Source organism: Sporothrix schenckii (genome assembly GCF_000961545.1).
Source record: "Sporothrix schenckii 1099-18 chromosome Unknown Cont42, whole genome shotgun sequence".
Lineage (NCBI taxonomy): Eukaryota > Fungi > Ascomycota > Sordariomycetes > Ophiostomatales > Ophiostomataceae > Sporothrix > Sporothrix schenckii.
Window position 1 is genome coordinate 1485475 of NW_015971143.1, and position 26892 is coordinate 1512366.

The window sequence follows — 26892 nt, forward strand, 5'->3', positions numbered from 1 at the left end:
CTTCATAAGGTCGATTGTCCCTGTCCGAAATATCCTTCACAATGATCTCAAGATCGTTTGAAGACGAGGATGCGGATTGGAAGCCGTCAGCGGAGAGACGGTGGCAGAAAGAGCAGGCAGGTGCCCACCGAGGAGGTGCTTGCCACAAAAGAGGAAGGCGGGCAAAGGCGGGTGGGACCTGGAAGGAAGAGCGACGGTGGCGCGGGGTGGGTGATCAGGCATGGATTATTTGGCGCGGAGCCAGGGCGAGTCTGGATGACAGGCCGGGATAGGCTGCTAAGTAGAACCTGACTGGCTGAGACTGCGAGGCCAGTGACAGGCGTTTGCACGCTGTAATGGCACGCGACGTTAGCGCCTGATTGCGGCAAAAGCCTCGGCTTAAGGCCCTATAGGCTCCACGAGTCACAGGCCGTCATCTAAGTCACATCTTCCCATGTGCATTCAGCCTTGCTGTTGGGGACGACCTCTACGACTTTTTTTTTATATATACAGACAACTCACCGTCGAAGCTATTTTTCTGAAGAACGAAACATACTGCTTACGTGCGCACGCACGCAAACATACACACAGACACACGCAATGGCTTCTGCGCCTGCTGCTGACCAGACAGCTCCGGCTGGACCGGCCACGGCGGCCGAGTTCGAGGCATTCGACAGTTTTCCCTGGTCAAAGCATCGGGTCTTTTTGGTATGATCCTGAGGAGGTTTGGGATAACGATTTCACTTTGGAAGAATGTGCAGGAACTGACAAAGTACAGCTTGGCCTCATTGAAACCCTCGGCGGCCCCGACGCCCTACGCCCCAATCCGACACACGAGGGCAGCGCCGCCTTCTGCCGTACCGTCTTCTTCCGCCGCCAGACTGGTCGCCGCGTCGACTTCTCCCGCTATAATGGCTTCCGTGCCGACCATCCAGAGTACCCATCAATCGACAGGCGGTTGCTGAGTGCGCTGTATGCAGCGTCCGCCAGCATTGAGGGCGAGCTGGGGCTGGGCGACTTGTCCCTAGGCGGTAGCTCGAAGACGTCGTCAACGTCGGGGCAAGAAAGTCCAACGTCGCCCAATCCGCTGGCCTCGCCCAGCACGAACCGCAACAGGCGTCTTGCCGAGGCTGTGGCTGCCGGACCCGTGATCAATCCCTTTGACGGGACACCAACACCACCGGTCGACGCGGAGACCAGCAATGGCAGTGGTGTGGACATCCCCTCGTGGCAGCGGAGTGCACCACGTAACACGCTCAAGGTCGATCGTGCGGCGGCACCAACAGGGACGGGCGGGGGCGGTGCAGGTGCCGGCGAGGCGCCGTACTCGGACAAGTTCGCCAAGGTCGTGGAAGCCATTCAGACTGGCAAGGAGCTTGACGGCATCAAGCAGATTCCCGACACGGTTATACGACAACCAGTACGTTTGCCACCCAGATGCCATACATACGACCTCTAAGTATCATGCTGACTATCTAGGGCATCACGCCGATGGGCAAACTGAAGGCACCACGCAAGCCGTGGGAGACTGCCGCTTCGGCATCCCCCCTGGCATCTGGCCTCTCGTTCGTTGATGGCGCTCTGACACCTTCGGATGGGGAGCAGGGACAGCAGGAACAAAAACTGGGATTGGGAGGGGGCCAGCCTTTGGTAGACTTGGAGTTCCCTGAGCCACCTCCGTCACCACCTGCAGATGGGGAGATACCGACAGAAGCAGACGGTGGGAGCAGCCCGGTGACTAACTAAAGAAAGGGAGGTGTATTTCAAAAGCGAGTATTATTGTTTTAATTATTGCAGTCTAAACCGTCTTGGGCTTTGGCTACATTTCGAGATTCTCAAATCGTGACACAAATCGTCACCTTTAATCATATCATACAGTACGGGGGACACAGCCTCAATATGTATCCATGATTTTTTATTATTTACTTGTCTACCCAATCCTCTTCCCCCCTCCTGTATATGTACAAAATATGCGAGAGAAAAAGGAATAAAACGAAAAACTCGAAATGGAGCAAGTGCACGAAAAAGAGACGCGGGAAAAACGAAAGAGAACAACAGAAATATGGGGGAACAAAATGGGGACAACGTTATTTTTGGGTGTAGGCGGTGGCCTCGTATAATGTTTCGTTTTCTTTGATTTTTTCTTCTTCTTTCATCCGCTTATGACCATCCTTTGTCGTTGGCCGTGTCAACGTGCCGCCACCCTATACGCCATACGCGACCTGGCCCAGAGGCTTGTCCTCGCCGGTACCGGGTGCCATGAAGTTGGTCTTGGGGTTGCCGGATGCCTTGGCGGCGGAGCACCGTGCCATTGTAGGAGAGCTGTCGTTGGTTAGCAAGAAAAAAATGAAATGAATAATAAAAACAGAGACAAGAGAAACATATGGCGACCGGGAAGTACAAGTACGAACCTTCTTGAGATGACATCAGTAAAATAAAAGTTTTCAATGACCTTGGTCAGCGGCGCACCCGTCGCCTTGGTGCCCTTGTTCTGGTCCGCCAGCTGCACCTTGCTCAGCTGCTTCAGTGCCACCGGCTCCACAACATCGTATGCGGCCAGTGCCGGGCTGATCTCCACCATGCGGTCGCGCACCTGCGCCAGGTCATCGTAGGCCAGGGGCACGTTGAGGAACTCGCTTGCCGCGCGCAGAATCTTCCAGTCCGTGCGTGCCGCACCAGGCAAGCTCGTGGCGGGTCGCGTCATCTGCACGCGACCCTCCGTGTTGACGTAGGTGCCAGACTTTTCGGTGTAGGCGGCACCGGGCAGGACAACATCGGCCAGCTGCGCACCCTTGTCACCGTGGTGGCCCTGGTACACGACAAACGCATCCTTGGGGATATCCGCCTCGGTGATCTCGTCGGCGCCGAGCAGCCAGATGAACTTGGGCTTGGTCTCTGCGACGGCAGCCGACGGAGGCACGAAGCCAACCTCGTAGGCGCCGGCGCGAGAGGCCTCGCGCTGCAGAACGTTGTAGCCATTCCACTCCTCGGTCAGGAACGTGGCAGCGTTCTTCTCGACAAAGCCGCCGATCAGCTCGTAGAAGCCCTTGGCGTCGGCATGCTCAGTGACACCCGAGCCCACAATGATCATGGGGCGCTTGGCGGCCTGGAGCTTCTTGCCGAACGGACCGGCCAGAGCCTTCTTCAGAGCGGCGTGGTCGGTGCCGAGGTGCTCGAACTCGAAAGTGGACTCGAAGGACTCGCCAACAACGCCAATCTCGAGGTCAGAGCGCAGCCACTGCTTGCGGATGCGGGCATTGAGAACGGCCGCCTCGTGGCGCGGGTTGCTGCCGACAATCAGAATGGCGTCGGCCTCCTCGATACCGGCAATCCGGGAGTTGAAGATGTAGTTGGAACGGACGTCGACGCCATGAGCGACGGGGGCGCTGCCATTGGGGGTGTCCAAGGCCAGGTTGTCAGAGCCAAGACGGTTCGCCAGGTCTTTGAGGACGACGAGCGACTCAACATCCACGAGGGCGCCGGCGATGGCCTTGAACTCGTTACCCTTGGGGGCAGCCTTGGCGAAGCCGTGGTTGACCTCAGCCAGGGCCTGCTCCCACGAGGCGGGCTCGAAGCGGCCCTCGCGACGCACCAGGGGGATAGTGAGGCGCTGGGTCTTGAGGCCGTCGACAGCAAAGCGCGACTTGTCGTTGATCCACTCCTCGTTGACATCGTCGTTCAGGCGGGGGAGGACGCGCATAACCTCGAGGCCACGCGAGTCGACTCGGATGTTGGAGCCGAGGCCGTCGAGCACATCAATGGACTCCGTGTGCTTCAGCTCCCAGGGACGGGCCTTAAAGGCGTACGGCTTGGAGGTCAGGGCACCGACGGGGCACAGGTCGATCACGTTGGCGGACAACTCGGAGTCGAGGTTCTTCTCCAGGTAGGTACCGATCTGCAGGTCGTTGCCACGGCCGGTAGAGCCGAGCTCGGGCATGCCGGCAATGTCGTTGGCGAAGCGGACACAGCGGGTGCAGTGGATGCAGCGGTTCATGGACGTCTTGATCAGGGGGCCGATGTTCTTGTCCTCAACGGCGCGCTTGCCGTCAATCTCGTGGAAGCGACCGCGGTCCGCACCGTAGCGCATCGACTGGTCCTGGAGATCGCACTCGCCACCCTGGTCGCAGACAGGGCAGTCAAGAGGGTGGTTGGCAAGCAGGAACTCCATAACACCCTCACGGGCCTTGTGGACCAGTGGCGAGTTGGTCTTGACGACCATGCCGGGCTGGACGGGCCACGCACAGGAGGCGACGGGTTTCGGCGCACGCTCGACCTCCACGAGGCACATTCTGCAGTTGCCGGCAATCATGAGCTTTCTACAATAGAAATATGTGTTAGCTGTATTCCACCGATGACAGATGGTTGGCATATTTGTCCATCGTATGTCATATGCCATCGTTTCTCGAATGCAGTTGCGTCATCGGCTAGATTGGGGGATGCACGCACTCATGATAGCAGTATCTGTAGGATCAACGGGTTAGGTATTGTCACTCCAGAAGACAAGACAAAACGTGAAATCGTGGACCAGGCCAACTCACCTTGGGACCGTCGCGCCCGCCTTCTCGCAGGCCTGGATCAGGGCCGAACCGGCTGTATCACATTGTCAATATCTCGAATTCTCGGCCCCCGAAGTCATCGTTCGGAGGTCATGGCCAGTTGGACAGGCTGTATAGCCTGGGCATACCTTCTATGGACACCTTCTTGCCATCTGTTTAGCCCCAACCTCGTTAGTATCACCATGCATGTCGTTGATAGTCAACACATGGGTTGTCAAGGCGGTCCGTACCGATTGTGAGCTCGACCTCCGCTGGTCTCTGTGCTGTGGCCGAAAATGCCCGTGACGCCCGGACGGCGTGTCTGCCGGTCCGCAGCGCTGTCCGGGAAAGGGCTTGCCGGAGCATTGTGGTTGTGTGGGTTGTGTAGTGGGTGGAGGTGGATTTCCAATCCAAGGCAATTATGCGGGAAAAAACAAGCAAACAAGCCGCCGTGACCGTTGGCAACGGAGAGCCGGAAGAGGGCGGCGACGGGACAATTGGTGCTCGGCAACCGATAAAAACGTGATCCCGATGATCAGGAGTCGTCGTGGAAGGGGGCGCGTGCGGTGGTCGGGAGCCTCGCCTCGTTGCTGCTGTGCTGCGTGTCGTTCGTTGCACACTGTTGGGATTTTTCGAGGTGGGCAAAATGGAGACAGCCAGGCTGGGACGAAGGGAGCGAATTGCCTTTCCGCTGAGAGTGGCCGCGATTGGCTTCAGGCGGCCTCTGATTGGCCAGAGCCAACAAGAAGTACCCCACACCCGGAAAGAAGCTCAATGGGCGGTGTGACTGGGCAAAATCTGGCATGAATGGCTCCAAGGCCGGTGTTCGTTGAGTGCTCTGGTACTCAACAGGCGGTCACTGAACCAGCATCAAGGACATATCCGATTCTATCAAGTTCAGACTTGGTAAACTGTATGCGTACTTCTGTATAAAAATCTCGGAATATTGATATCGCCCAAACAACACACATATGTACCGTATTCGACCCCATTCACGTGACATATCACACTAAAGCCAGCCCCTGAAAGTACCTGTAGTTCAGCGACGATTGTGAGGTGGAGTAGGTATTACTTTGTCTCAGAACGGAGGTCCCACTTTATTTAAATTTCAGACCTTTAAAACGGAAAGCGCAGTCCATTTTTTTCTGTTTCTATTCTTCTCTTCTTTCTCTCCATATTGTACTACGGGCACATTTTATTGTAGGTGAGCTTGGACATCTGTTTGCACGCGAGCAATCGTGTTACAGCAGTTTGTTTCAGTCGAGTCCCCCTCTATCTTGTGCTCAAGAGAGATTTTCTTGGAACGGCACCGTTTATGGAAGCATGGTATTAGCAGTGGTTTCTCCTTGTGAGAAGCTGTGGCCATGACCACCGCCTCTTACCGCCGGTTGCTACATTGCTTCACACATGTTGGAACGACATTTACGACAACAGCCTGGCCTTCGGTCTGACGTGAGAACGATTTCGACGTTAGGAGGAACGGACTGAACATTGCTATGGGTGTCGTAGGAGTCGTAAAGGAAGGTATCCGGACGACATCGAAACATCGTGGCGGCATCATGTCCCCGTCATGGCTACATCTTGTGGCTCCTCCGCCGCTGTACCCGAACCAGAATTGGATCCCGGCCTTTCGTCTTCCGTCTCCGCAGCCACCCGTGCTTCCCTGTCTCCCGGCAAGGAGCCAAACCGCTCGTCCAGCAGTTTCTGCTCGCGCTCCAGATTCTCTGTCCACGTTGCTCGAAGTTTCCCCATGTGCGCGTCGAAACCAGACATCTGTCCCAGAGCCTGCTCAATGACTTCGCTCAGCTGCCGTACCGATGCACGCCGCCCGCCGCGCACTTCACCCGCTTCGACTGGGAACCGCAGCGGCAGGTGTTGGTCCAGATAGGGTGCGGCGTTGTAGTCGACGCCAGGAACGGCTGGCGCACGCATGGTGGCGATCATGACGTCGATCTCATCGTGCGAGATGGTCTCGTCGTCGTCGAGGAGGAGGTTGTCGGTAGGTGGCAGCCGATCTAGAAGTACACCGCCCTCCGTAGCCTTTCCCTTGCCTTTATCCGTAGAAGGTCTTGCACTCGTGGTACTCTCGGCCGGATTTGGTGCTGCTTCGTATGTTTCTGCCTCTTTTGCTGCGTCGGCTGATTCTCTTGCTTCCTTTGCTGCCCGTGCTTCCGCCATTTCCGTCTTACGTGCCATGGCGGCTCCGATAATGTGTCGGCGGTCCATATCCGCCAAGTACATGAAGCCTTCTCGCACGCCTGTGCGGTAGTATTCGAGCGTGTCCAACATGGCTTTGGCGCGCTCAATGCGACTGCGCGGTGGGTCAAACGGCTGGGTCAAGTCGGCGTCGGCGCGGAGCGGCACGAACATGGCCGGAATCGCGCTGGTGACCCGTGTTGGCGGAAGCTTGTATGTAGTCGCAGGGGGCGTCTCTTGTGCGGGCGACGACATGCTTTGTGGAGGCACTGTTGATTGCACGGTCGGTACCACCGGCGTTTCAGTTCCCTTCTCTGCTGCTTGTGAAGTTTGACCCTCGCCCATTGGCACATCAATGTCCGCCTCAACTGGGGAGACTACGAGGCCGTCGTCGCTCATGATGGGCCGAAGAAGAGGTAGCCAGGCCGGGTAGTGTTATTACTTGGTCGACTGCAATGGGCGGCATTCGGAAGGGCCTCTTGAAAACGTATTATGAGTCGTGGCAGTTCATTTTCGCCAAGAAAGCAAGAAACGTAAATGTGCAAAGTGATTGCAACTCTGTAGCTGTTTTGGAGCTTTATCTGGCGAAGCAACCTGTATTGGCTCCCCATAGCACCTATATTGTTAGTATTATGTAATTCAAGCAATGAGTTTTCTGGGTGGCATTTCAATTTTTTATCGTGAGCTGAATGCTTGAAAGGCATTTTAAATTATTTATTCCTCTTTTGGCAAATGTATAAAAGGTTAACTTTGATATTTTACATTTCACAATTTAAAAGATCAAGAAAAGCGAAATGTAAAGGGTATATATGTCAAATGCGAGACATTCATCCCTACAATATTCTGGCTTCTGCGACGTGACGTCTTCCAAGGCGCCAAAGTCAATCTCTTTACATTTTGTACAGTGAAGTAAGTGATGATATGTACACGTAATGGCTAAATAAAACGACAAAATGTATATGCAGAACAGTAACCCAAGTCTTTAGTAAAATGACACGCGATGGTTTTGCCTCGTGTGGGATGCAAAGTCTCGAGACACCAACAGCGCAGACATTCCTTGGTTACCGTCACCTTGATGGTAAGATCTTCCGGATGTACTCGCGCAGCACCCGCAACGCACCGCGGACGTGGTCTTCCAACCGCCGGTCTTTCCGCCGACGCATCCAAAGCAGTACAAGAGCTAGGACAAAGAGGTCCAAGGTGACATGTTTGAACAGCGCCCAGGCCAACCAGCCAAACCAGGCAACGGGGCTCTTCTCGCGGCGAGACCGGAACTCCCGCCCTGATGTGATTTGTTCACGCAATGCTGCAATCTCGGCCGAGAGCTTGACCATGGCGCGCTCCATCATTTTGGACCACCGTTGGCTCCCACGTTTAGCCACATCACCAGAGTCTGCTCCAGCAGCAGTGGCTGCCGCTGCCGCGGCACCGGACCTCTGACTGCCCCCTCGGCTGCCTCCTGGACCGGCACCGTATTGGCTTCCGTTGTGAACTGTGGTGATACCGCGCCGCCGTCTTTTTGCTGCGGCATTTCCACCGTCTTCATCCTCTTCCTCTTCGTCACCATCGTCGGCGGAGGCTGCTGCCTCGAGTTCTTCTTCGATCATGCGTATGCGGTTCTCCCGTTCGGCCTCGTCTTCCTCGCTCATAGGACTCAAAATTTTCATGGGCCCGCCGTCCGACGCCGTTGCTGCTAGGCTTGGTCGCCGGTGCTGCCGCTCGTTCTCGTGGTCGTGGTCGTGGTCATGATCGCGGGTATGGTCACGGTCAAATTTGCGATCGCGGTCGCGCTGGTCTCGATCTACGTAGTCTCGCGTGTCGTAGTACTCGTCCTGTCGTGGGGACTGGGGCATGCCGTATAATGTGTCTTTCCGGAAAGAGCCAGAAGAACTGGGGCTGTGGTTGTCCTTGATCTGGTTCCAGACAAATTCGAGTTCGGCAACAAGCTCGTTGGCGGTACTATTGGCAGGCACGGGGTGAGTCCTCTGTTAGCTTCGGCTCCAATGCAGTCAGCAAGTCAGCCTGGATGGCAAGGGAGCTTACGGTGTTGTGGCATAAGTGTGCATGGTCTCGATCAGGCTCTCAATGTAGCGGCGCTTGGCCTCGGTCCGGCCGAGTCCTCGTTGGGCATTCCATGCATCCCACTTGTCCTGTTCGCGGCGCAGCTCGTCGACGGCGAGTCCGGAGTAGGCGTTGGGCCGCTCCATAACGCCGTCGATGTCCCCCTCCATGGCTTGTTTGTAGAGGCCATAGAGGCGCATACGGTCGCTGGGTGGTGGGCGGGCGGCGCCCGTCTTAGGGATCTTCTTGACGGTGTTGAGCGCATGGACGAAAACGCGATCTGGGACGAACGGAAGAGAACATGTCAGCATTGGAACGATTTGGCATAAGCCGGTACCAACGGTGTGAGGAGAGATGTACCAACTGAGTCGGCCATGGTTGGCAGTTGCGTGAGTGAATTGGGGCTAATCGACGGATGCAGAAAAGGTGTCGGCGGGATGTGATGTCACGTATCACGGAGGACTGTTGTCCTCGATAGGTCCACAGCGCACGCTTCCGAAGCCTCGTCAGGCTTGGTTGAAGTCGCCCAATGCGGGCTATGCGCAGGAACAAAGGACGGTGATGAAATAGAAAGACGAGAATATGCCGTGTAACAAGAAAGGTCGACGCACGTAAGGGGCGACGGCGCGTGAAGCAACTGTATGCAGTGAGAGCCGTGCTGGTGTTTAGTCTTCCAATGTTTTTGGCTAGTCCGTCACCGTTGAGAAGAGCCGAGGGTAGTCGCTGGCAGCTTTTGCAACGTCAGGTACACACGTCGTCCTGTTGGGAAAGAGCGACTGACAGGGGAGGCGCGGAATGGTAATCACCATGACAAGACCAGCAGGAGCGATGGGGAATAGGAGGCTACAACAAATCACAAAAGAATGAAGAGGAAAGGCAATGGCGATGCTTTGACGCGGGATGGTCCTTACTATGGGCGATTCTCAGCTATTTGGCGGAGAAGGGCCTGGCCACGACACGCACTGGGGATGAATTGGGGTTCGTGGAGTGACAGTAGAGCAAAAGTGTGCAAAGACAGAAAGAGCACGTCTGTCGCTGGTACACCTCTCTTTGGTTCGCTTGTGGAGGCGATGGCTTTCTTTGACTTGCCTCGGCGTGCGGAGGTGCAGATCCGCAGGGCCTGTCAAGCGCGTGCTGTTGTCTGATGTATCATGTCGTAATGTAAGATAAGTACTGCAGTGCTGCCGTGAATTAATTACAGCTCCTATATTGCCCTATATCTGATAGTCGCGAAAGCCCTATTAAACGCTAATGTTCCTGCAAACATCCTACGGGCGCTGAATCATACCCCAGCAAGCACCCGCGTGCCTGGAATGCCCCTGTAAATCAAGACGCTGGCGCCGAGGCACGTGAAAGAGATTCAACTACTCATAACGTCTCGACAAGCATTATTCCGTACGGAGTAAATATTTAAGCTCCTCAGCTAGGTATACATAAAGTCGAGTACGTGCAAAGGGAGAGCTTCTGATTAGAAAACCCGAGCGGGGTTTAAACACTGCTCGACACCTCGGTCGTATCAGATTTCTTTTGGTTTGATTTTAATTTGATTTGTTGTCGTCACATTTCTGTGTCTCCTAGCAGTTTTAGTCTGACGTGAAGCCCGGTCACGAGATCTCAAGCTTCAGGATGTGCTTGGCTTTTATCGCCATAGATATTTGCCTTTTGGGCTACATAGAACTTCATCTTTGCCTTGTTCTCCAGCGCTCGTTCGGCAGCCTTTCCACCGGCCTCCTTCTTGCTCAGCGCCGAACCGTATCCGAGGCACTCTGATTTGCCCCAGGCGTCTACCCACACGGCCACCGTAAACAGCGGCATCTTGCTGTGTTTATCCCGAAGAACCTTTTTTGTAGGTGCATCTTCGTACCGGATTTTGACCTCTTTGCATCCGATCAGTGCAGCGAGCTGGACCTTGGCGGTCAATGTCGTTTTCTTTAGCGGAGGGAAGTCTTGGGTTGGTTCCTTCGTTGGTGTGCTCTTGTCACCTTGTGATGCGATATCAGCTTCCGTCGAGACTGTTGCTGTCGCCGTTGTTGTTGTTGTTGTTGGTGTTGTTGTTGTAGCCGGCGTGTCATTACCCGGACTTGCTACTGCATTGGCGATCAAGGCTTGCATCGACAGTTGCGGTTTGTCGACCGAAGCTGCAAACGGTTGGGTATGCATCTGGGTACGACGGACGTTATACTTGCGCTCAATCTCTTTGGAGAGCGACATTGCCCACAAGGATTTGAGCCACCGCAGGGCGATTGTGACGCCGTCGTATGCTGGCACATTCGCAGCGGCTGGCGGGCGTGCACGAATCAAAGCCCCTACGTAGGCCTCGAAGAGATCGCCATTCACTTTTTCTCGTTCTTTGGCCGCCGCTTTGGTGCCGCGCGCTGGCGCGCTGTCTGTGAACTCGGCAGGGAGCCTGGCGCGCTTTTCAATTCCATAGTGTGTTGTATACTGTGCCAGGTTGGAGTTGCGTAGCAGGCCCTCTCGCATCTGCGACTTTCGTCCAGGCGTCAAGTGCGGAAACGTCTGTGTAATGATCTCAGAGGCGGCGTAGTAGATGAAAGCGTCGCCTAGAAACTCCAGCGTCTCGTAGTTCGCGACCTCGTTCCAGCCACGGTGTGTCAAGGCCATTTGTTCAAGCTTTTCGTCTGGGATGGGTGGCAATGGCGGATACTCAGTCGGAATGTCTTCGACTGTCCAGGCTGTCATGCTTACTAGACTTGGGATTAACGACATCGGATTCTGTATAGCCACTGCCTGGGAAGCTGTGAGGGTAGGTACAACTAGGCTTGAAGCAGCTCGTGCTGCTGTTTTTGGTTTGTCGTCGCCATTTTGGCTGGCAGAAGAGCCCTCACTACCGAGCGTTTGAAGTACTGGTAATGTGGTCTTGTTCAATGTGAGAAGTCGTTCCAGAGGCGCGCCGTATTCGCCAGAGTCGCCCAGTTCCGCTGCTTTCACGAAAGCGCGAATCTCTTTGTAGTATTCTCGTAACAATGTGAGCTTTTCTGGTGGTATTAATGGCGTAGCCTTTTGCCGCTTCGATATACCGCCAATCTCAACTGTGACGTCTAGAGATCGTTTTGACATGATGTCAAAGAATGCGGTGAGAATGCTATGAATGAAGAAAACAAAGCCCAAAAACATTTATATCACCAAAATTCATATCGAGACTAGCAACTTTTTGATGTTCGAGTTCCACAGTGCTGAAGTGTGATGTGTGAATATGCACTGGTATATTTGGACTGTGTGGATACAATGTCGACCAATTACAATCGTCATTTGTCACCGGCTTCTAGCGAAACTGCGACCAGAAAATAAACCACCCGACGACCATCCATTGCTTCTGCGAATTTCCGGTCGTACGCTTTCCTGTCCCACGAGCAACGGCGGCCCATTCTCTCCACGTCGCCAAGATGAGTGTCCCGCGCGCAAGACTGCTGGAGCTGCTGAAGGTAAGCATCTCAATTGACCCGTATCCCTCGTCCTGCGACCCGACAGCCCATTGAACCTGGCCAAGCTGATCGAGCTGATGAGTATCACCAATCATAGGCCCAGTGCAGAGTCTTCAACATGACCTACAATCCCGAGGGCATCCGCACGGGCAACAAGGTCCTGCGCCAGAGACTTCGTGGCCCTGCCCTGGCCTCCTACTACCCACGAAAGGCCGTCACCATCCGTGATCTCCAACGCGAATTCGGCCCCGACTTGGAGGCATTCGACGAGTGGGACGAAGATCGCCTGGAAGGTCTCGCTAAGTACGTTTGCCTACACTCCGATGCGCAACGACGCTCGTCAGTTTTTATGTCGATTTGTTCGGTACACTGACCTCCATTCTAGTCTCCGTGCCCGTGGCAAGGGCAACGCAAAGAAGAAGGCTGCCGGTAAGTTCTCCAGGAAGTAGTCAACTACCAATCTCGAGCCATGTGCTGACTCAAAGAAGACCCGAAAAGGAAATAAATGCAAAGCCAAACAAATAGAGCAATTGTACGATAGCGAAGATGTTATGGGCCGGCAAGAAAGTCGCGCTTTTCGGTTAGGCCTGGGCATGTTTCTACGGTTTTTTTCTGCCGAACCTTCCCATTTTGGATGTCGCCTACCACGCGAGATATACCAAATATACCAAATTTTTCATTTTCTTCTACCGTTTGTTTGGTTTGTCTTCATCGCTGCCTCTCTGACCGTGGAGAGCAAGCAAAGTCTCGGTCTTTCGCGCTACTTGGCCATCGAGGTGCGTCGCGCCTGTCGTATATGGTCGTGGGAAGAAGAGTAAAAAAGGGGTTGCTCGAGGCTACCACTCGGCAGAGGAAGGAACGTTTAACACAGCTGCACAGGTTAGCCTGCCACGTCGGTACGATCGTAGGGCATTTTTTGATCTACAATGCCTGCCGGTGCCTGCCATATTGGTTTGTTTGGGTCGAGAAGCGTCGTGCTTCCTGCTTGCTCTTCGCTCTTGCATTTTGTGGTGCAATACTTAGCTCACGTTCTTCCCGGCTCCTTCCTTTGGGGTCCCACTATCGGGCATATTGTGCCCAAGTGCTCTTTCCTTCGCAGTGCCTCTTGCCTAGTCAGTCGTGCTGAGTTTAATTCTCTCGGTCGATTTGTCCTGCTCTGATGTGGTGGTCTGGTTTGTAGCTTCTTGTCAGTGACTACATGTCTTACTTTGCTTGGAGATGCTCCTTCTTTGCTCTCTTTGCCACACCCTCAAGAATTCCTTGGCCAAGAAGCACCGCGCCCCGCTTCAAATCTCCTGTAACACGGCGACGTGACAGCATCTGTGGCAAGCCAACATGGCCGGTCACCGGCACGGAAGGGTGTGTATCCGGGGCGAGGGCATATCTTGGTGTGTGTGCCCTTATCTACACCCGTTTATTTCTCTCCGCGCGTAAAATTTTCGTGCCACGCTCTTTCCTTTTGGGCATTACAACAATATTGCGCTTGCGACTCCCTCCTTCCGTTCTGGATTTTCATTTCGCGATATTTACACCTTCTCCCTTTTCTCCTTTCCCTTCTCTATCTCCCTCCCCTGATCAACCCATATATCACAGTCACTCCTTCCCCTTGTGCTGTGTTATTTCCAGTTGTGGCAGGTGGTCGAGAAACGACACGATTGGTCTTTCCTAGGGAAGATATGTCTTGGTTATGCCATAATACTTCCCATTTGCCGCCATATGTTTGTCCATCGTGTCTTTTTTGTATTTTTCTTCCCTTTGTCTCCCATCCACTCATGACTTCTCGTCCCATGCCCAAGTCTCTGTTCTGTGGTCTATAGTTTCTCTGCTTCTTCCGTTTGCTCTCAATTTCCACCATAGTCTACTTGATTTGTGACACCCTGTCCACGCATCGCACACCTTTTGATGTTCGATTGTGATTTCTGTTTCTCTCTTGTTTGTTTCTGATCATTCCTCGTTATTTCGCGGCGGAATACCGATCAGTCACTCCTTTACCACATCAAAATCACCAAAAAAATCTGTTGTGTTACCTTCTTTCAACTTAGACGCGTTCTTTTCCTTCCTTGGTTTATTTCACGGATCTATTGCGGCATCTGCGTCGTCATTTTTGTCAGCTGCGTGTGCAGACAAGTCTTCACTGTGCAAAACTAGTCTACCACCTTGCTCGAACAACACCATCTGAAGCAGAACCGTTGTCGACAGCTATGTCTCCGCGGCATTCTACTGGATCTCCTCTTCGGCGTCACAATTCAGGCTCTCAAGGGTTTGGCCAGGACGAAAATTCTCTCGGCTATCCTGACAACCACACAGTACATAGCTCTCAGGTAAGTAGACACAAGTACCCCCCCTTTTGGCTTTACAAGAGTGTCGGATCTCGCTCCAATTCCGACTAAATATCGGCATTCACTCTCATAGAAGCGTTACAACGACAATACCAGGAAGAAATTGATACATAATCCTAACACTTGGCTTATGATTGTTGTTTAGAATTCGCTCTCAAGCATGCGAGGAAACGTGGTGACTTTGACCACGAACAAGCTTGCCAATCAAATGGGACCCAAGGTGCGTCTTCTGCAATGTACTTAATACAGAAATACGTCAAAACTTGCAGAAGAGTTTTTCTTTCTCATCGAGACATCTTGCTGACATTCCTTTTCTAGAAAACCCACGAGTCTTCGACTTCCCCCACCGTCTACCCCATGGACACTCTTCTTGCTAAACTCTCAGAGCAGCAGGCCGCTATCCGTGAGCAGAACGATGGGTTGAAGCAGGCTGAGGAGGATGCCTCTTTTGCCAGAGCCATGGAACAGCAGCAAGGTTGCAGCTCACTGCCTATCACTCCTGGCATCAACGGCCTCCAAGGATCATCTGCTTTGATGCTTCGCTCTTCCAGTGCCAACCAGCCGGAAAGTTCAGATGAGGTACTCCGTCTCAAGCTTCAGCTCGCTCATGCACAAAACAAGATCAATATCCTTGACAACGAATTGGCGAATACCTGTTCTATCAAGTCAGATCCGTCTCAGGCTCTATCACTGGCCAACACTGACCCTGATTTTCCGTCGGTCCCTCTGCCGGACCAGATTGGCCCTCCTGGGATGATTGGCTTTCGTGCCCCTAGTGCAGCCCGACCTCTGTTCAATCGTGAAAACATCTGGGCACAGGCAGATGAGCCTCGTCTTGAAACTCTTGACAACCCCACAGGTTCTATTGGCCGCGCTCGTAGTATGTGGCGTGATGATATCAAACAGGGTGGATTTCAACAGTCTTTCCCTAATGGACCCAGCTCGGTTCCTATTGGGACAGGCCCTTACACCTCCCAGCCGGCTTCCATCTGGCCTCCTAGCCGCCCTGGCCATCAAGCATTTTTTGATGCTAACCTTCCAGGTTTCAGTAACACCCAAGGTGCTTTGGATGACAGCCGTGGCCGGATGACCCCGGATACCGACCTGCTTCTCCGGCCCCAGCGGCCTGGGAATAGATCTGATTCCCGCAATCCCAATACCCAAGCCTTCAATGGCTACAGCAACTTCAACGCTGGGCAGGTGTTGTTCGATACCAACCCCGGATTTTTGACGGGGGGGAGTGGCCCGAACATGAACAATAACAGCCTCGGCATGTTTCCCCAATTCCAGCAGCCGCCTATCGGGACTCCGTTGTCGCCTCATGCTACGGAGTTTAACACCGACACTGCGTCGTCTTGGAAAGAGGTGGGTTTCATTGCTTCCCTGTCGCTTTCCCATCGTGTTCAATTATTTTTTCACTTCCCTTCTCTTTTGCGTCCTTTTTTTTACAGCTATATCTATGATATGCTTGTATTGTTGATTCGACTTACTAATGATCCCCCTCTTTTTTTTTATTAAAACAGCTCACCATTCCAGATAATCAAACTTTCCTGCCAACGACCGAGCCTCTGAATTACCGTCGCCTGCTTGACCGAAACGTCAACTGCAACTAGAAGTATATTGTTGACAAAATCGTCAGTAGCAACGACCAGCAAGCTTCCATCTTCCTTCAGCAGAAGCTCAAAGTCGGCACCTCGGATCAAAAGTATGACATTGTTGAGGCAATTGCCGCCCAGGCGTATCCCTTAATGATCAATCGCTTTGGAAATTTCCTGGTCCAGCGCTGCTTCGAGCACGGATCCCCCGAGCAGATTGTCAAGATTGCCGAAGCCATTCGTGGCAATACGCTCAGCCTCTCGATGGATCCCTTTGGTTGCCATGTGGTCCAGAAGGCGTTCGATTCGGTTCCTGAGGACTACAAGGCAATCATGGTCCACGAGTTGCTTCGCCGCATCCCTGAGACGGTTATTCACCGCTATGCTTGCCATGTCTGGCAAAAACTGTTTGAGCTTCGCTGGAATGACTCTCCTCCTCAAATCATGAAATACGTCAACGAGGCACTGTGCGGGATGTGGCATGAAGTTGCTCTTGGTGAGACAGGAAGTCTTGTTGTGCAGAACATCTTTGAAAACTGCCTAGAGGAAGACAAAGTAAGCTGTCGACACTCTGAAATGTGCATTTGAACTTACAAAGACTAACCTACCCAGCGTCCTTGCATTGAAGAGGTTCTTGGAAACATTGACATCGTAGCCCACGGCCAATTCGGAAACTGGTGTATTCAACATATCTGCGAGCATGGTGCCCCTGGTGATCGTGGTCGCGCCATTGACCATGTCATCCAGTTTGCCGCCGAATACAGCATGGATCAATTTGCATCAAAGGTGGTCGAGAAGTGTCTGAAGATTGGCGGAGCGGATTTCTTAGGCCGCTACTTGGATCGCGTTTGTGAGGGCAGAGTCGATCGGCCTCGCATCCCGTTGATTGACATCGCCAGTGATCAGTACGGCAACTATCTCATCCAGTACATCCTAACGCACGCCAGCACACAGCACAGAGAAGTTGTTGCGGCCCACATTCGGAAGCACATGGTATCTCTCCGTGGCTCCAAGTTTGGATCGCGTGTTGGTATGCTTTGTACCAACCCGGCTGTTGCCACCCGTCCTGGCCCTGGTATTGGACCTTCTGTGGGACGGCTGCCTCCTCGCTACGGTAAGTAGCCAGATCTTCACTGGCGTACATGACCGTGGATCTGACATGATTACACTCTTCTGCAGCAGGTGCTCCGCCGTCTCGCCACCGTGCTGCTGGTGCCCCTGGACTTTACAACGGCGAATAGAAGGCTCAGTTCCCACCTTTGTTGCACCCTTTCGTCATCCCCCCCTTTCCTTTTCTCCTACCGTTTCCACTTTCCATTTATTTTCGGACATTATTTCTATGCTTCATTTGCAATTGTTGTGTTTCACTTATCTTCTGCCCACTACTCGCTATTTCAACGCACAGAGAGTTTTCCATGACCAGCTCGGCCACATCATGTAACTGGTTCTCACTGAGAACATATTTCCTATCTTCTATTTACAAATCACTCGACATCCTACACTCGACAGGCTAGCGCCCGAATCGAATGCTTTGGACACAGCATGGTTATTGTTTTGCAATATTCAAATCTGTACTTATATAAGTACACGTGTTGCCACAGCTGATCCCAGGCGCGGTAATCGGTCGCGGCACACTGCACTTCTTTTTCTTTTTTGTTTTCGTTTCGTATTCGTTTTCCGTTTCTGTTTATATGTTTTTACGATGTGATCCATCGCTAAGCCAGAGAGCTAAGTCTCCTCAGCTTAAACAAAAGTTGAAATACGTTTCTTCCAAATATGGTGGCTGGGGGTGCGTTGCCTTCGTTGTTTGCCAGGGGAGGACAGGAGATGGCGAGTGGTGTGCAGCAGCAATCAACAAGGAAGATGTATTTTATATTTTTGTTTTACTTGATGGCAGGAAGCAACGAGGCAACCTTGTCATACACTTGCATGAGATAACTGTTGTTCTTGTATTTCTATATGAAAATCCAAAATCACATCACAGGCTTCTTTAGACAACAGAGTTCCAAGCATGTTTGTCAGCTCCCAGTGAGCCGCTGCTCGCAACGGAACGTATCTCACACACAGTTTTGTCTCTTTGAAACCCATTGTCGTTTGATGGCTGCACCAAACTTAGAGGTGAGGATCAGTTACGTGTATGGAACCAAAGATCTTTTGATTGCGTTAAAGGCCAAAACTAAGCCCCTCTTGTTCTGTATTTGTATATATTGCACATTTTCAGTGGGTAAGGGAGATGATACACTCCATGTATTCCGGTTGAGTCGCCGCGTTCCTTTTCTCCTCTATTTTCTTCTACTGCATTTGTAGAGAAATTCATTCACAAGTATTCATTTACAAGACGATCCCAATTTTTCTTTACGAGCTGCAGCTACACTGCATGGCCCTCTGCTTCTCCGGCACATCCTGTGTCCAGCGAACTTCCTCGAGGGCATCACCCTGGTAGGGCTCGCTGCTGCCGTCAAACGTCTGGCCGTTCCACTCATCCGCAAAGGGATGCAGCGCCATGTGCATAATACGGCGCAGCACGTCGCGCTCGCCGTCGCGCTCGACGCGACGAATGACCTCGTCCAGCACCCAGCCGCGGGGCACAAAATTGGGGTTCACGGCTTTCATGCTGCGGATGCGGCGCTCCTCGCGTTCTTCGCTCGTGGCGATGGTGGTGGTGGTGGTGGTGGTGCTGCTGCTGTCAGCCTCGGCTGCGGCCTTGTCGCTGGCCATAACCCGATCTCGCCAATCGGACAGCCACTCCGCCACAAGACGGCGACCGGCCTCTTCGCCAACAGCGGCCGTGACACCTTCGCGGTAAAAAAACATCTCGGCGGTATGGCGGCGAGCCTCGGGCGTCTCAATGTCAGCAAGGCGCACGGAACTCAGGCGGCGGAAGAACATGTTGAAGTCAAGCTCGATCTGTTCCATGACATCGAGCAGGCCCGTGATGAGCGGATCCATGTCGCCCGTGGCGGCGAGGTCCTTGTGCGCAGGAGCGGGCAGGCCCAAGCGGGCCATGAACAGGCGCTTGTACTCGGAGATGAACAGGTTCTTGTACTCTTCGCCAACGCGCATAATAATGTCCTCGGCGTGCGAGGCGAGCTCACCGGCAGCACGCTCGACGCTGGGCGGGATGGTCGCCGGCGAAGCATGCGCCTGCTGTGATTGTGGTGTTGGTGTGGATGACGGGGTCTCCACATCGGCTATCTTGCCACCTGCAGCAAGGACGTCGGCCTTGGCCAAGCCAATGATACCCTCTTCAATGAAAGACGGCTCGTCGACCCGAGCGCCGGCGGCCAGCAGCTCCCCTACGGCCTCACCAAAGCGCACGAGGTTCCACCAGATGATGGATGGTTGGTTGCGATAGCTGTAGCGCAAGTGATGGTCGTCATGGTTGGGTGTGTAGGACGGGTCAAAGTTGTCCAGGAAGGCAAAGGGGCCAAAGTCAAGCGACAGGCCTAGGACGGACGTGTTGTCGGTGTTGAGCACGCCATTCATGAAGCCATACACTTGCCAGTGGGCAACGGTACGCGCATTGCGGCGCACAATCTCGCGGTACAGGCGAGCATACCGGTTCTCGTCCGTGCCAGCGGCAGGGCCATCGGGTTCAGTGGGACTCTCAATGGTGTCCCAGGGAACACCCCGAGGAGGGTGCAGCAGGCGCTCTACGCTGTCGTCGTCGGGAGACAGCTTGTCAGCTAGACGACCGGGTAGCTTGTCCCAGCCGCCGTAGACGGTCTCAGCGACATAATCGGCAAGCTGGCGCGTCAACGGCCGGTCGCCGCGAGTACGTAGCAGGTCAAATGTGCCAAGCCGCAGCCAGCTCTCAGCGAAGCGGGTGACGATGGCTGCAGGCTCAAGGCGCTCGCGGTGGACAAGAACGTTGGGCAGCAAGGTCAGAGCAAGGGCACGCGTGGACGGGATCCCAAGGGCATTGAGCGACTCGCTGACGACGAACTCGCGGATGCTGCTGCGCAACACAGCACGGCCATCGGCAAAGCGGCTGTACGGCGTCATGCCAGCGCCTTTGAGCTGGATTTCGTACGACGTGGGCGGCGGTTGTGCAGAAGCACCTTGTGATACAGGCGACAGCTTCGAATCGAGGGACACTGGCACCTCGAACAAGCTAATCGCTCGTCCATCGCCCAACTGACCGGCCCACTGGCCGAACTGGTAGCCGCCATAGCACTGAGCCCAAGGGTATCCCGTTTTGCTAGCCGACTGTGACGACAAATCGGAGGCCGCTTGGCTTTGCTGTTCACTCTGCTCGGCGCTTTGGTCTCCGCTGCCTCCCCCTTCCTCTTCCTCGGCCGCAGCTTCGCCGCCTTCCCATCCCCAGAGCTTGTTGCCGGCCACGGTTTGACGGAAATCGTCCGTGCCAGCTTCAGACTGCTTAAGGCCCAAGTCCCGCAGCGCTGCCGGTGAGACGGCCAGCAGCTCTGGGTTTTCTTGGTGCTCCGGCCGCACAAATGTGTAGAGAGCGCCACGCACCAACCGCGGGCCGAGTTTGGTACGAACAGCGCGATGCGAGGACAAGGGCGTAGGGAACTGCGGATCGGTGGGCAGCGATTCGGTGAAGCGCCAGGTCTTTGGGAGGGAGGCTAGAGTGTGGCCGGAGTCGCTGGAGGAGGACGCCATTGCGGCGTGAGATGCGAGGAAGTGCCGGCGGCGGCCAGGCGTGTGGGCAAGGACGTCGGCACCGCCCCAAAGACGAGAGACGGGCCCTGCCAGGCGGAGATGCGGTGTGTGCAGGGAACAGGTCACAGCAGCAGCAGAGACGGCGAAGTGTTGGCAGCTGGCTGCTCTTGAGAGCATAGGCGACGGGTGAAAACGGCTCGCTGGTCCGTGTGAGAGAAGGCTCGATTTCTTGCAGGGCACACTCTTGGTATTCTGAGTGGTGCTTCTCGAATATATATATCCAGAATACCAAAGGGCAGGTCGGCGTATCAAGGGCGAGCGTGGGACGCGCAGTTCCTATGTACTCCCATAAGTCGATACGTCTGTCTTGTTGTTACGACGTCTGGGGCTTTCCAAAAGGGTATAGAGACAGATGACAAAAGTGAACACACACGAGAGTGATGTGCAAACAAAAAATGTAAGGAGGCGGCTTGTTGCAGCGGAGGATGATGGAGTGTGCAGGAGCGTTCGACAGTTGCGGTCCGGTCTTTGGTCCCAGTGCTCTCGCGGCAGGAGGCAAAGCAATACGTCAACGGGCGGCGAGCCCCACTCTTGCGCAAGTGCGCTCGGCGTAGCGGGGGAAAGTGACGAAAGCGAGGGGAAAGAACCGCGATGGGTTTAGCATGGGCAGCCCGTTGGACGGCAGGAACGGACTTCAGGAACGGGTCTCGGGTCTCGAGTTGTCGCTGGGTAGCGCCTGCTTTTTAAAGTATCACCGTCCAACGTACGTCTTTGCCTTTCATCTCCTATTTCATTTTGCATTTTGCATATGGACAAAACAACGGCACACAGCATGCAATAAAAGGCTCTTGTATTCGTTTGGCGGGTCCTTGCAGTTGTCCCTCGGCGACTACAAATCAAAAATTCAGCCGGCCCCAAGTGAAAACTAATGCACACCAGCAAGCCATTCCAGGGCGTCCAGCACGCATAGATCCTCTATAGGAACATTTTGTTTGAAACCTCTTCCTGCGCTTGAATTGTTTACAAACCATTGGAGGAAGATAGGATGCTGAGGCACTCTTGAAGAACTACCTAAAAACACATCAGTCTCCGCACTCGGGTTTGTTTTGTCATATTTTCCGTCTCGAGGTGCACAATCTGATTTGCCAGCTGCATGGCACCGTGTATGAGGACCTCTCTGGTCTCTGAATTTGATCATTATTTGATCATTACTTTTGATTTGTCCATTCGGGCTATTTATTAGTTTCTCTCCTGAAAAGTCATACAAAACCTAACCCACACAACGTTCCTTGGCTCCGTCTTTCCCACAGACCCTAGAACACATGTGTACCGGGCATTTTGGCCGACGGCAGGCTGTCAGCACTTGTTGCCGTCCGCTGTCCGCGGAGTTCATGCATTAGTACATCCGCATATTTTGAGCTTTGCCATAGCGTACGATGTGTGTCTCCATAATGTTCCGTATTTTGTGTAGACTGCTTGGTTGCTTTGTATTGTGGTATCCGGCGTTTTCTTCGTAGCCCTCGCGAGTTCCCTCATGATTCCCGTCGCTCTAATCCTTTGTGCTGCTAATCTCCCCTTCCTATTGCGTCATCGTTGAGCTTGCTTGCCCAGCTTCCATCACCAGAACTTCTGAGCTGCTAAAGGCGCAACCACCAAACGACCTCTGCAGCAATCGGGGTGCCACCGGCGCACGCCAGACATTGTCCCCATTTATCAGCTCTGGTCGTGTGACGGCTGTTGCTCTCTGCTCCGCACCGGAAGAGCGAACTCCCAGCTCCCTTAGACTTCCTTGCTCCCTTGACTCAAATGCTCGCCAGCTCATGATTGGCAAACATCCTCAAAACCTGGCTAGCTCCATCCCGGACGGACGCCGACGCAGTCAGACTGGGTAAGATCAGACTGGGTAAGATCAGACTGCGTAAGATCAGACTGGGTAAGATGCCAATCAAGTAAAGCATTTTTCTTTTCTTTTTCTACGATGTATGTGCACTTATTGGTGTTACGTCGATTTCCTCATTCCTGGCCTTTATCTCGGCTCTTCTATTCTCCCAAGCACCAAACACCTCCTCTATCGGAAATCCCTTCCGCCTTGCTGCCCCGCATTTCTTCAAAGTCGTCTTCGCCCTCCCAATTGTGCCACCGACGATGCCCAGACATCTGACGGGCTATAGAAACAGGTAGAAGTAGAAACAGTGTATAATCGGAGAGGTTCCTTCCCATCGTGTGCGTAACCGATCCGGTAGCTCTTTCCTCCAGCCTCTCCCGGCTCTTTCCCATTATAAATCGGCCGATCCTTTTCCATTTCCGTACTTTATTTTCCCATATTTATCAATGCGTCTCCCATTCAGTCGGACGTCTGTCTCTCCATCACTCGCTTTGTCTCGTCCTTCCTCGCCTATCTCGACAGCGGCGTTCTCTTGCCGCACCGCTGTGTCATTTCCTGCGCCCATCCGCCACTGCAGTCAGTTTCCACAACCTCGGCACACCTTGCGAACAACTCCCCTACAAACCAGAACAATGGCTTCTTCCGCTACCACGACCGCCGACGCCGCCCGTTTTGCCAAGTACCTCCCCGATATCAAGCTCAACGACGGCACCAAGATCCCCATTATCGCGTACGGTCTCGGCACGGCCAACTTCAAGACCAGTCACACGTTTGAGCAGAAAATTGTTGACGACACTGTGAGCGCCATCAAAGCTGGCTTCACCCATCTGGACGGCGCCGAGGGATATGGCAATGAGGAGGAGCTCGGTGCCGCCATCAAGCAAGGCGGCGTGCCCCGCGAGCAGCTGTACATTGTGACCAAGTACAACCCCAAACCCACCGGCACCGTCGAGGAGGCCTTTGCGCTGTCCCTCAAGAAGCTCGGCGTGGACCACGTGGACCTCTACCTGATCCACTGCCCCTTCTGGGAGGGCATCACGGACGAGCAGATCCAGAGCCGCTGGGCCGAGCTCGAGGCCATCCAGGCGTCGGGCCGCGCCGTCTCGATCGGGGTGTCCAACTTCTTGCAGAGCCACCTCGAGGCCTTGCTCAAGACCGCCAAGGTCGTGCCCGCCATCAACCAGATCGAGTACCACCCGTACTTGCAGCACGGCGATCTCGTGGCATTCCACCGCAAGCATGGCATCGCCGTGTCCGCGTACGCCCCGTTGACGCCCATTGTGCGCGCCAAGGGCGGCCCTGTCGATCCCTTGTACACACAGCTGGCGAAGAAGTACGGTGTGACCGAGGGCGACATTGGCCTGCGCTGGGTCCTTGACCAGGGCATTGTGACAGTCACCACGAGCTCCAACTCCGAGCGCCTGAAGAACTACCTGCACCACCTGACAAGCTTCAACCTGACGCCCAAGGAGGTCGAGGAGATTTCTACGGAGGGCAACAAGAAACACTACCGTGCTTTTTGGAAGAATATATTTGCCGAAGACGACCGCCGTTAAAGCGAATAGACAAGCCGAAAAAATAAAACAGAAAAGTATATTCGCATGTTCTATATTGAGCTTTGACAAGAGGCCGCAAAAAATACCAATAGATGATTCATTTTTGCTGCATGTCCGTTGAAACTTAATTGTCCCCGCGTGCGTGGTTATAATTCATCGTCAGACTCAGAGTCACTGCCATCCATGTTCTGATCTTTGCTGCTACTACTAGCAGGCGGCGCCGCAGCAGGGCCAGTCTTGGGCTTGCCAAAGGCGAGTGTGCGGCGTGGTGGAGGAGCTTCGTCCTGAGCAGGTGCTGGGTCCAGCACTGCTTTCTTTGGCGCCTGCTGTTGTACCTTGCCCTTGGCGGCTTTGGTTGCCTTTGACCTTTGCGACTGCTCTTCTTCCTTGACCTCGACATCCTCGTCCATGGGCTCAGCATCCTCCTCGCTTTCTGTAGAGACGTCGTCGTGCTCCGTTGTGCGGTCGTCGTCTTCCGACTGCGTGTTAGACGCAGCTTCCGCCTCAGCTTCGGCGGTAGCGGCCTCCTTGCCTTTTTGACGTATACTTCCTCTCGTCGCAGTGCTAGGAGCCTTCTCGAATTCACCCTCGTCGGAGTCCTTTTCGTCTTCCGACACAGCCGCTGCCGCGCGCCGCTTGGCGCCAGGTTTGGCTTTTGCTGCCGTTGTGGCCGCGCCTCTCCCAACATTGCCAACCCGGCCGCGTGCCGCACCACGCCGGCCCCGCGTTGACGCCGGCGCGGGTGCAGATGTCTCGTCTTCCTCCAAGTCTTCCTCCTCTTTGATCTCGGCCTCAGCCTCAGCTATCTTTGCGGCCTCCGCTTCCGCTTGACCCGCCATGGTGAGCTGCCGGTACTGCTGCCGGATCTTGGCCTTCTTCTCGTTCAGCAGTAGACAGAAGTTTTCTAGGAGGACCGCCTCGTCCGCTTCCTTGGTCTCCAGGAACTCGTCCAGCTGCGCTTTGAGGTCGTCCACCGCCGCCTGCAGGTTGCGTTGCTCTGCCGTGGCCGCCGAGAGCTCGTTTGCTACCTTTGTGCGCTCCTCCGCGACCTCACCGCACCACTCAAATAGCTCGATGCCCTCATCACCATCATACGTCAGAGAGAGTGTTCCCAAACGTTGCTGACATGTGGCTGTTAACATGTATGACATTTGACGACAATAGGAAAGAGAAGCAGCAGACACCAGATGCAAAGCTTACAGTGATATTCTGGACTCTCTTCCGGATAGTGACGGTGAGCGTTGACTCCTCCTTCACTGTCGCCGTCGCGTCAACGTTGTCAACCGAGCCCTGGCCTAGTAGGAGAAACGAGAGGATCTGCTCCCACTCCTCTGGCGAGCAGGGCGCGTTCTGGCCTCGCAGTTTGTCGATCCGGTCATGCCGTACTGGAGGCGGGGTGGCAATAACAGAATATGATAAGTTTCGTGCGTTTGTTTCATACAATCCAGAACCAAACGGATCTTTACTAGAAAACAAGGGACCCTGCACTCGGCCGCTGACTGGGGTAAACACACTTACAGGCAAGGACGTACGGGGCCACGCCCTCTGTGGCCACCAACCGTACGTTGAGTGGTCGAGAAGCCGAGCCAGATGGTGACACGCGGACGAGCACGAAGGACCCTTCTTCATCGGAGCGCGGCATCCGAACCACATGGGACGTCTGGTCCGCCATTATAATATTTGGGTTTCCCTAAGCGGGGTGCAGAGCCGGTGGAGGCAAAGGGATAAAACGAAAAGTCGAAAAGAAAATACACCGACTAAAGCTCCAGCTGCAAGGGCTATATCACGGCGCGACGTGAGAGGGCAAGGGATAGCCAGACGAAGTGAAACAAAGCAGAGATTTGAGGGTCGTCATGAAGCTGGTAGTCTTATGATGCAATAAGAACGTCGATATATACCCCGGCGAGCAGGCATGAACAAGCAAGATTGGTACAGGGAAATGAGAAGACGACGGCAGTCCGTGTGTCGCGTGCTGTATGCAATAGTGTAATAAGTGTAATATGTGGAACGTGAGGCGGGCCGCCAAAGTGAGAACAAGGGGAGGGTCCACACGACAACTCAGCAAGTGGGTGTAAAGAGACAGCAGTGTATCTTGTCGAAAAAGTACGACAGGCGATGGTTGTTTCTTGCGTCTTCCTGTCTTGACTCGCGAGACCCTGAGAAACGGACAGCAGAACAAGTTTGAACGGCACAACCTTATTTCACTGCCTTATTCGTCGTTCAACATACGACATACAGGGTTGGCCTGAATACCCCAGGTGGATAAGATGGCGTGTTCTGACAGCCGGGAAGAGCTATTTGGGAGCCGGATATGATGCCCGACGACTGGCGTCGCAAGAGGTGAGCGAGGACAAACGGGCAATGGGAGGGTTGGAGTACGCCGGAATATGAAACTGAAGTCGGCAAAGCGAGGACTGTGGGGATATTCTGGAACGTCTTTGAGAATAATTCTGGGCCACTATTTTTTCTTCACAGAGCGCGCCGCTATTCATTTAGGCAGCCATGCTCGTAAATGGGTTCCAGCCGTGCATTGCCTTGCGACCCAGCGTACAACGTAGTGTAGGATAGTGCTGGGAACGGTGGGGTGCGTTGCAGCGAACGAATCGAAAAGTTCACGGACGTGTGATGCATGGACAGTCGTAGTTGTTGCGCCTCAGATCGATCGGAGGAAGAAGCT

At 54.0% G+C, this 26892-nt stretch overlaps 12 protein-coding genes across 12 annotated transcripts; 5 read left to right on the top strand and 7 right to left on the bottom strand.

Moving 5' to 3' along the window:
- Positions 1–41: 41 nt before the first annotated feature.
- On the top strand, positions 42–272 carry SPSK_10434 (uncharacterized protein; the record flags this gene model as incomplete). The annotated part of the gene is made up of 1 exon (XM_016736851.1): positions 42–272. One exon carries the CDS (start codon positions 42–44, stop codon positions 270–272), a length of 231 nt encoding a protein of 76 aa, XP_016590002.1.
- Positions 273–579: 307 nt separating this feature from the next.
- SPSK_01805 (uncharacterized protein) lies at positions 580–1725 on the top strand (the record flags this gene model as incomplete). Its single annotated transcript, XM_016728707.1, has 3 exons — positions 580–687; positions 758–1399; positions 1459–1725. 3 exons carry the CDS (start codon positions 580–582, stop codon positions 1723–1725), a joined length of 1017 nt encoding a protein of 338 aa, XP_016590003.1.
- A 458-nt stretch (positions 1726–2183) lies between these two features.
- On the bottom strand, positions 2184–4880 carry SPSK_01453 (NADH dehydrogenase (ubiquinone) Fe-S protein 1; the record flags this gene model as incomplete). The annotated part of the gene is made up of 5 exons (XM_016728366.1): positions 2184–2301; positions 2391–4295; positions 4518–4569; positions 4664–4687; positions 4766–4880. The coding sequence occupies 5 exons, from the start codon at positions 4878–4880 to the stop codon at positions 2184–2186; spliced, it is 2214 nt and encodes a 737-aa protein (XP_016590004.1).
- A 1191-nt stretch (positions 4881–6071) lies between these two features.
- SPSK_01843 (uncharacterized protein) lies at positions 6072–7109 on the bottom strand (the record flags this gene model as incomplete). The annotated part of the gene is made up of 1 exon (XM_016728742.1): positions 6072–7109. The coding sequence occupies one exon, from the start codon at positions 7107–7109 to the stop codon at positions 6072–6074; it is 1038 nt and encodes a 345-aa protein (XP_016590005.1).
- A 668-nt stretch (positions 7110–7777) lies between these two features.
- On the bottom strand, positions 7778–9147 carry SPSK_01735 (Acyl CoA binding protein; the record flags this gene model as incomplete). Its single annotated transcript, XM_016728641.1, has 3 exons — positions 7778–8669; positions 8754–9051; positions 9132–9147. 3 exons carry the CDS (start codon positions 9145–9147, stop codon positions 7778–7780), a joined length of 1206 nt encoding a protein of 401 aa, XP_016590006.1.
- A 1238-nt stretch (positions 9148–10385) lies between these two features.
- Positions 10386–11849, bottom strand: SPSK_01709 (uncharacterized protein; the record flags this gene model as incomplete). Its single annotated transcript, XM_016728616.1, has 1 exon — positions 10386–11849. The coding sequence occupies one exon, from the start codon at positions 11847–11849 to the stop codon at positions 10386–10388; it is 1464 nt and encodes a 487-aa protein (XP_016590007.1).
- Positions 11850–12175: 326 nt separating this feature from the next.
- Positions 12176–12663, top strand: SPSK_02018 (mitochondral 37S ribosomal protein S27; the record flags this gene model as incomplete). The annotated part of the gene is made up of 3 exons (XM_016728916.1): positions 12176–12214; positions 12312–12517; positions 12600–12663. 3 exons carry the CDS (start codon positions 12176–12178, stop codon positions 12661–12663), a joined length of 309 nt encoding a protein of 102 aa, XP_016590008.1.
- A 1752-nt stretch (positions 12664–14415) lies between these two features.
- SPSK_10390 (Pumilio-family RNA binding protein repeat protein) lies at positions 14416–17389 on the top strand (the record flags this gene model as incomplete). Its single annotated transcript, XM_016736823.1, has 6 exons — positions 14416–14535; positions 14699–14773; positions 14872–15918; positions 16167–16703; positions 16761–17262; positions 17328–17389. The coding sequence occupies 6 exons, from the start codon at positions 14416–14418 to the stop codon at positions 17387–17389; spliced, it is 2343 nt and encodes a 780-aa protein (XP_016590009.1).
- A 1114-nt stretch (positions 17390–18503) lies between these two features.
- SPSK_01487 (uncharacterized protein) lies at positions 18504–20951 on the bottom strand (the record flags this gene model as incomplete). Its single annotated transcript, XM_016728399.1, has 1 exon — positions 18504–20951. The coding sequence occupies one exon, from the start codon at positions 20949–20951 to the stop codon at positions 18504–18506; it is 2448 nt and encodes an 815-aa protein (XP_016590010.1).
- Positions 20952–22353: 1402 nt separating this feature from the next.
- Positions 22354–22596, bottom strand: SPSK_10433 (uncharacterized protein; the record flags this gene model as incomplete). Its single annotated transcript, XM_016736850.1, has 1 exon — positions 22354–22596. One exon carries the CDS (start codon positions 22594–22596, stop codon positions 22354–22356), a length of 243 nt encoding a protein of 80 aa, XP_016590011.1.
- Positions 22597–23291: 695 nt separating this feature from the next.
- Positions 23292–24215, top strand: SPSK_01878 (uncharacterized protein; the record flags this gene model as incomplete). The annotated part of the gene is made up of 1 exon (XM_016728777.1): positions 23292–24215. One exon carries the CDS (start codon positions 23292–23294, stop codon positions 24213–24215), a length of 924 nt encoding a protein of 307 aa, XP_016590012.1.
- A 146-nt stretch (positions 24216–24361) lies between these two features.
- Positions 24362–25887, bottom strand: SPSK_01692 (uncharacterized protein; the record flags this gene model as incomplete). The annotated part of the gene is made up of 3 exons (XM_016728599.1): positions 24362–25336; positions 25416–25600; positions 25734–25887. 3 exons carry the CDS (start codon positions 25885–25887, stop codon positions 24362–24364), a joined length of 1314 nt encoding a protein of 437 aa, XP_016590013.1.
- Between the last annotated feature and the right edge of the window lie 1005 nt (positions 25888–26892).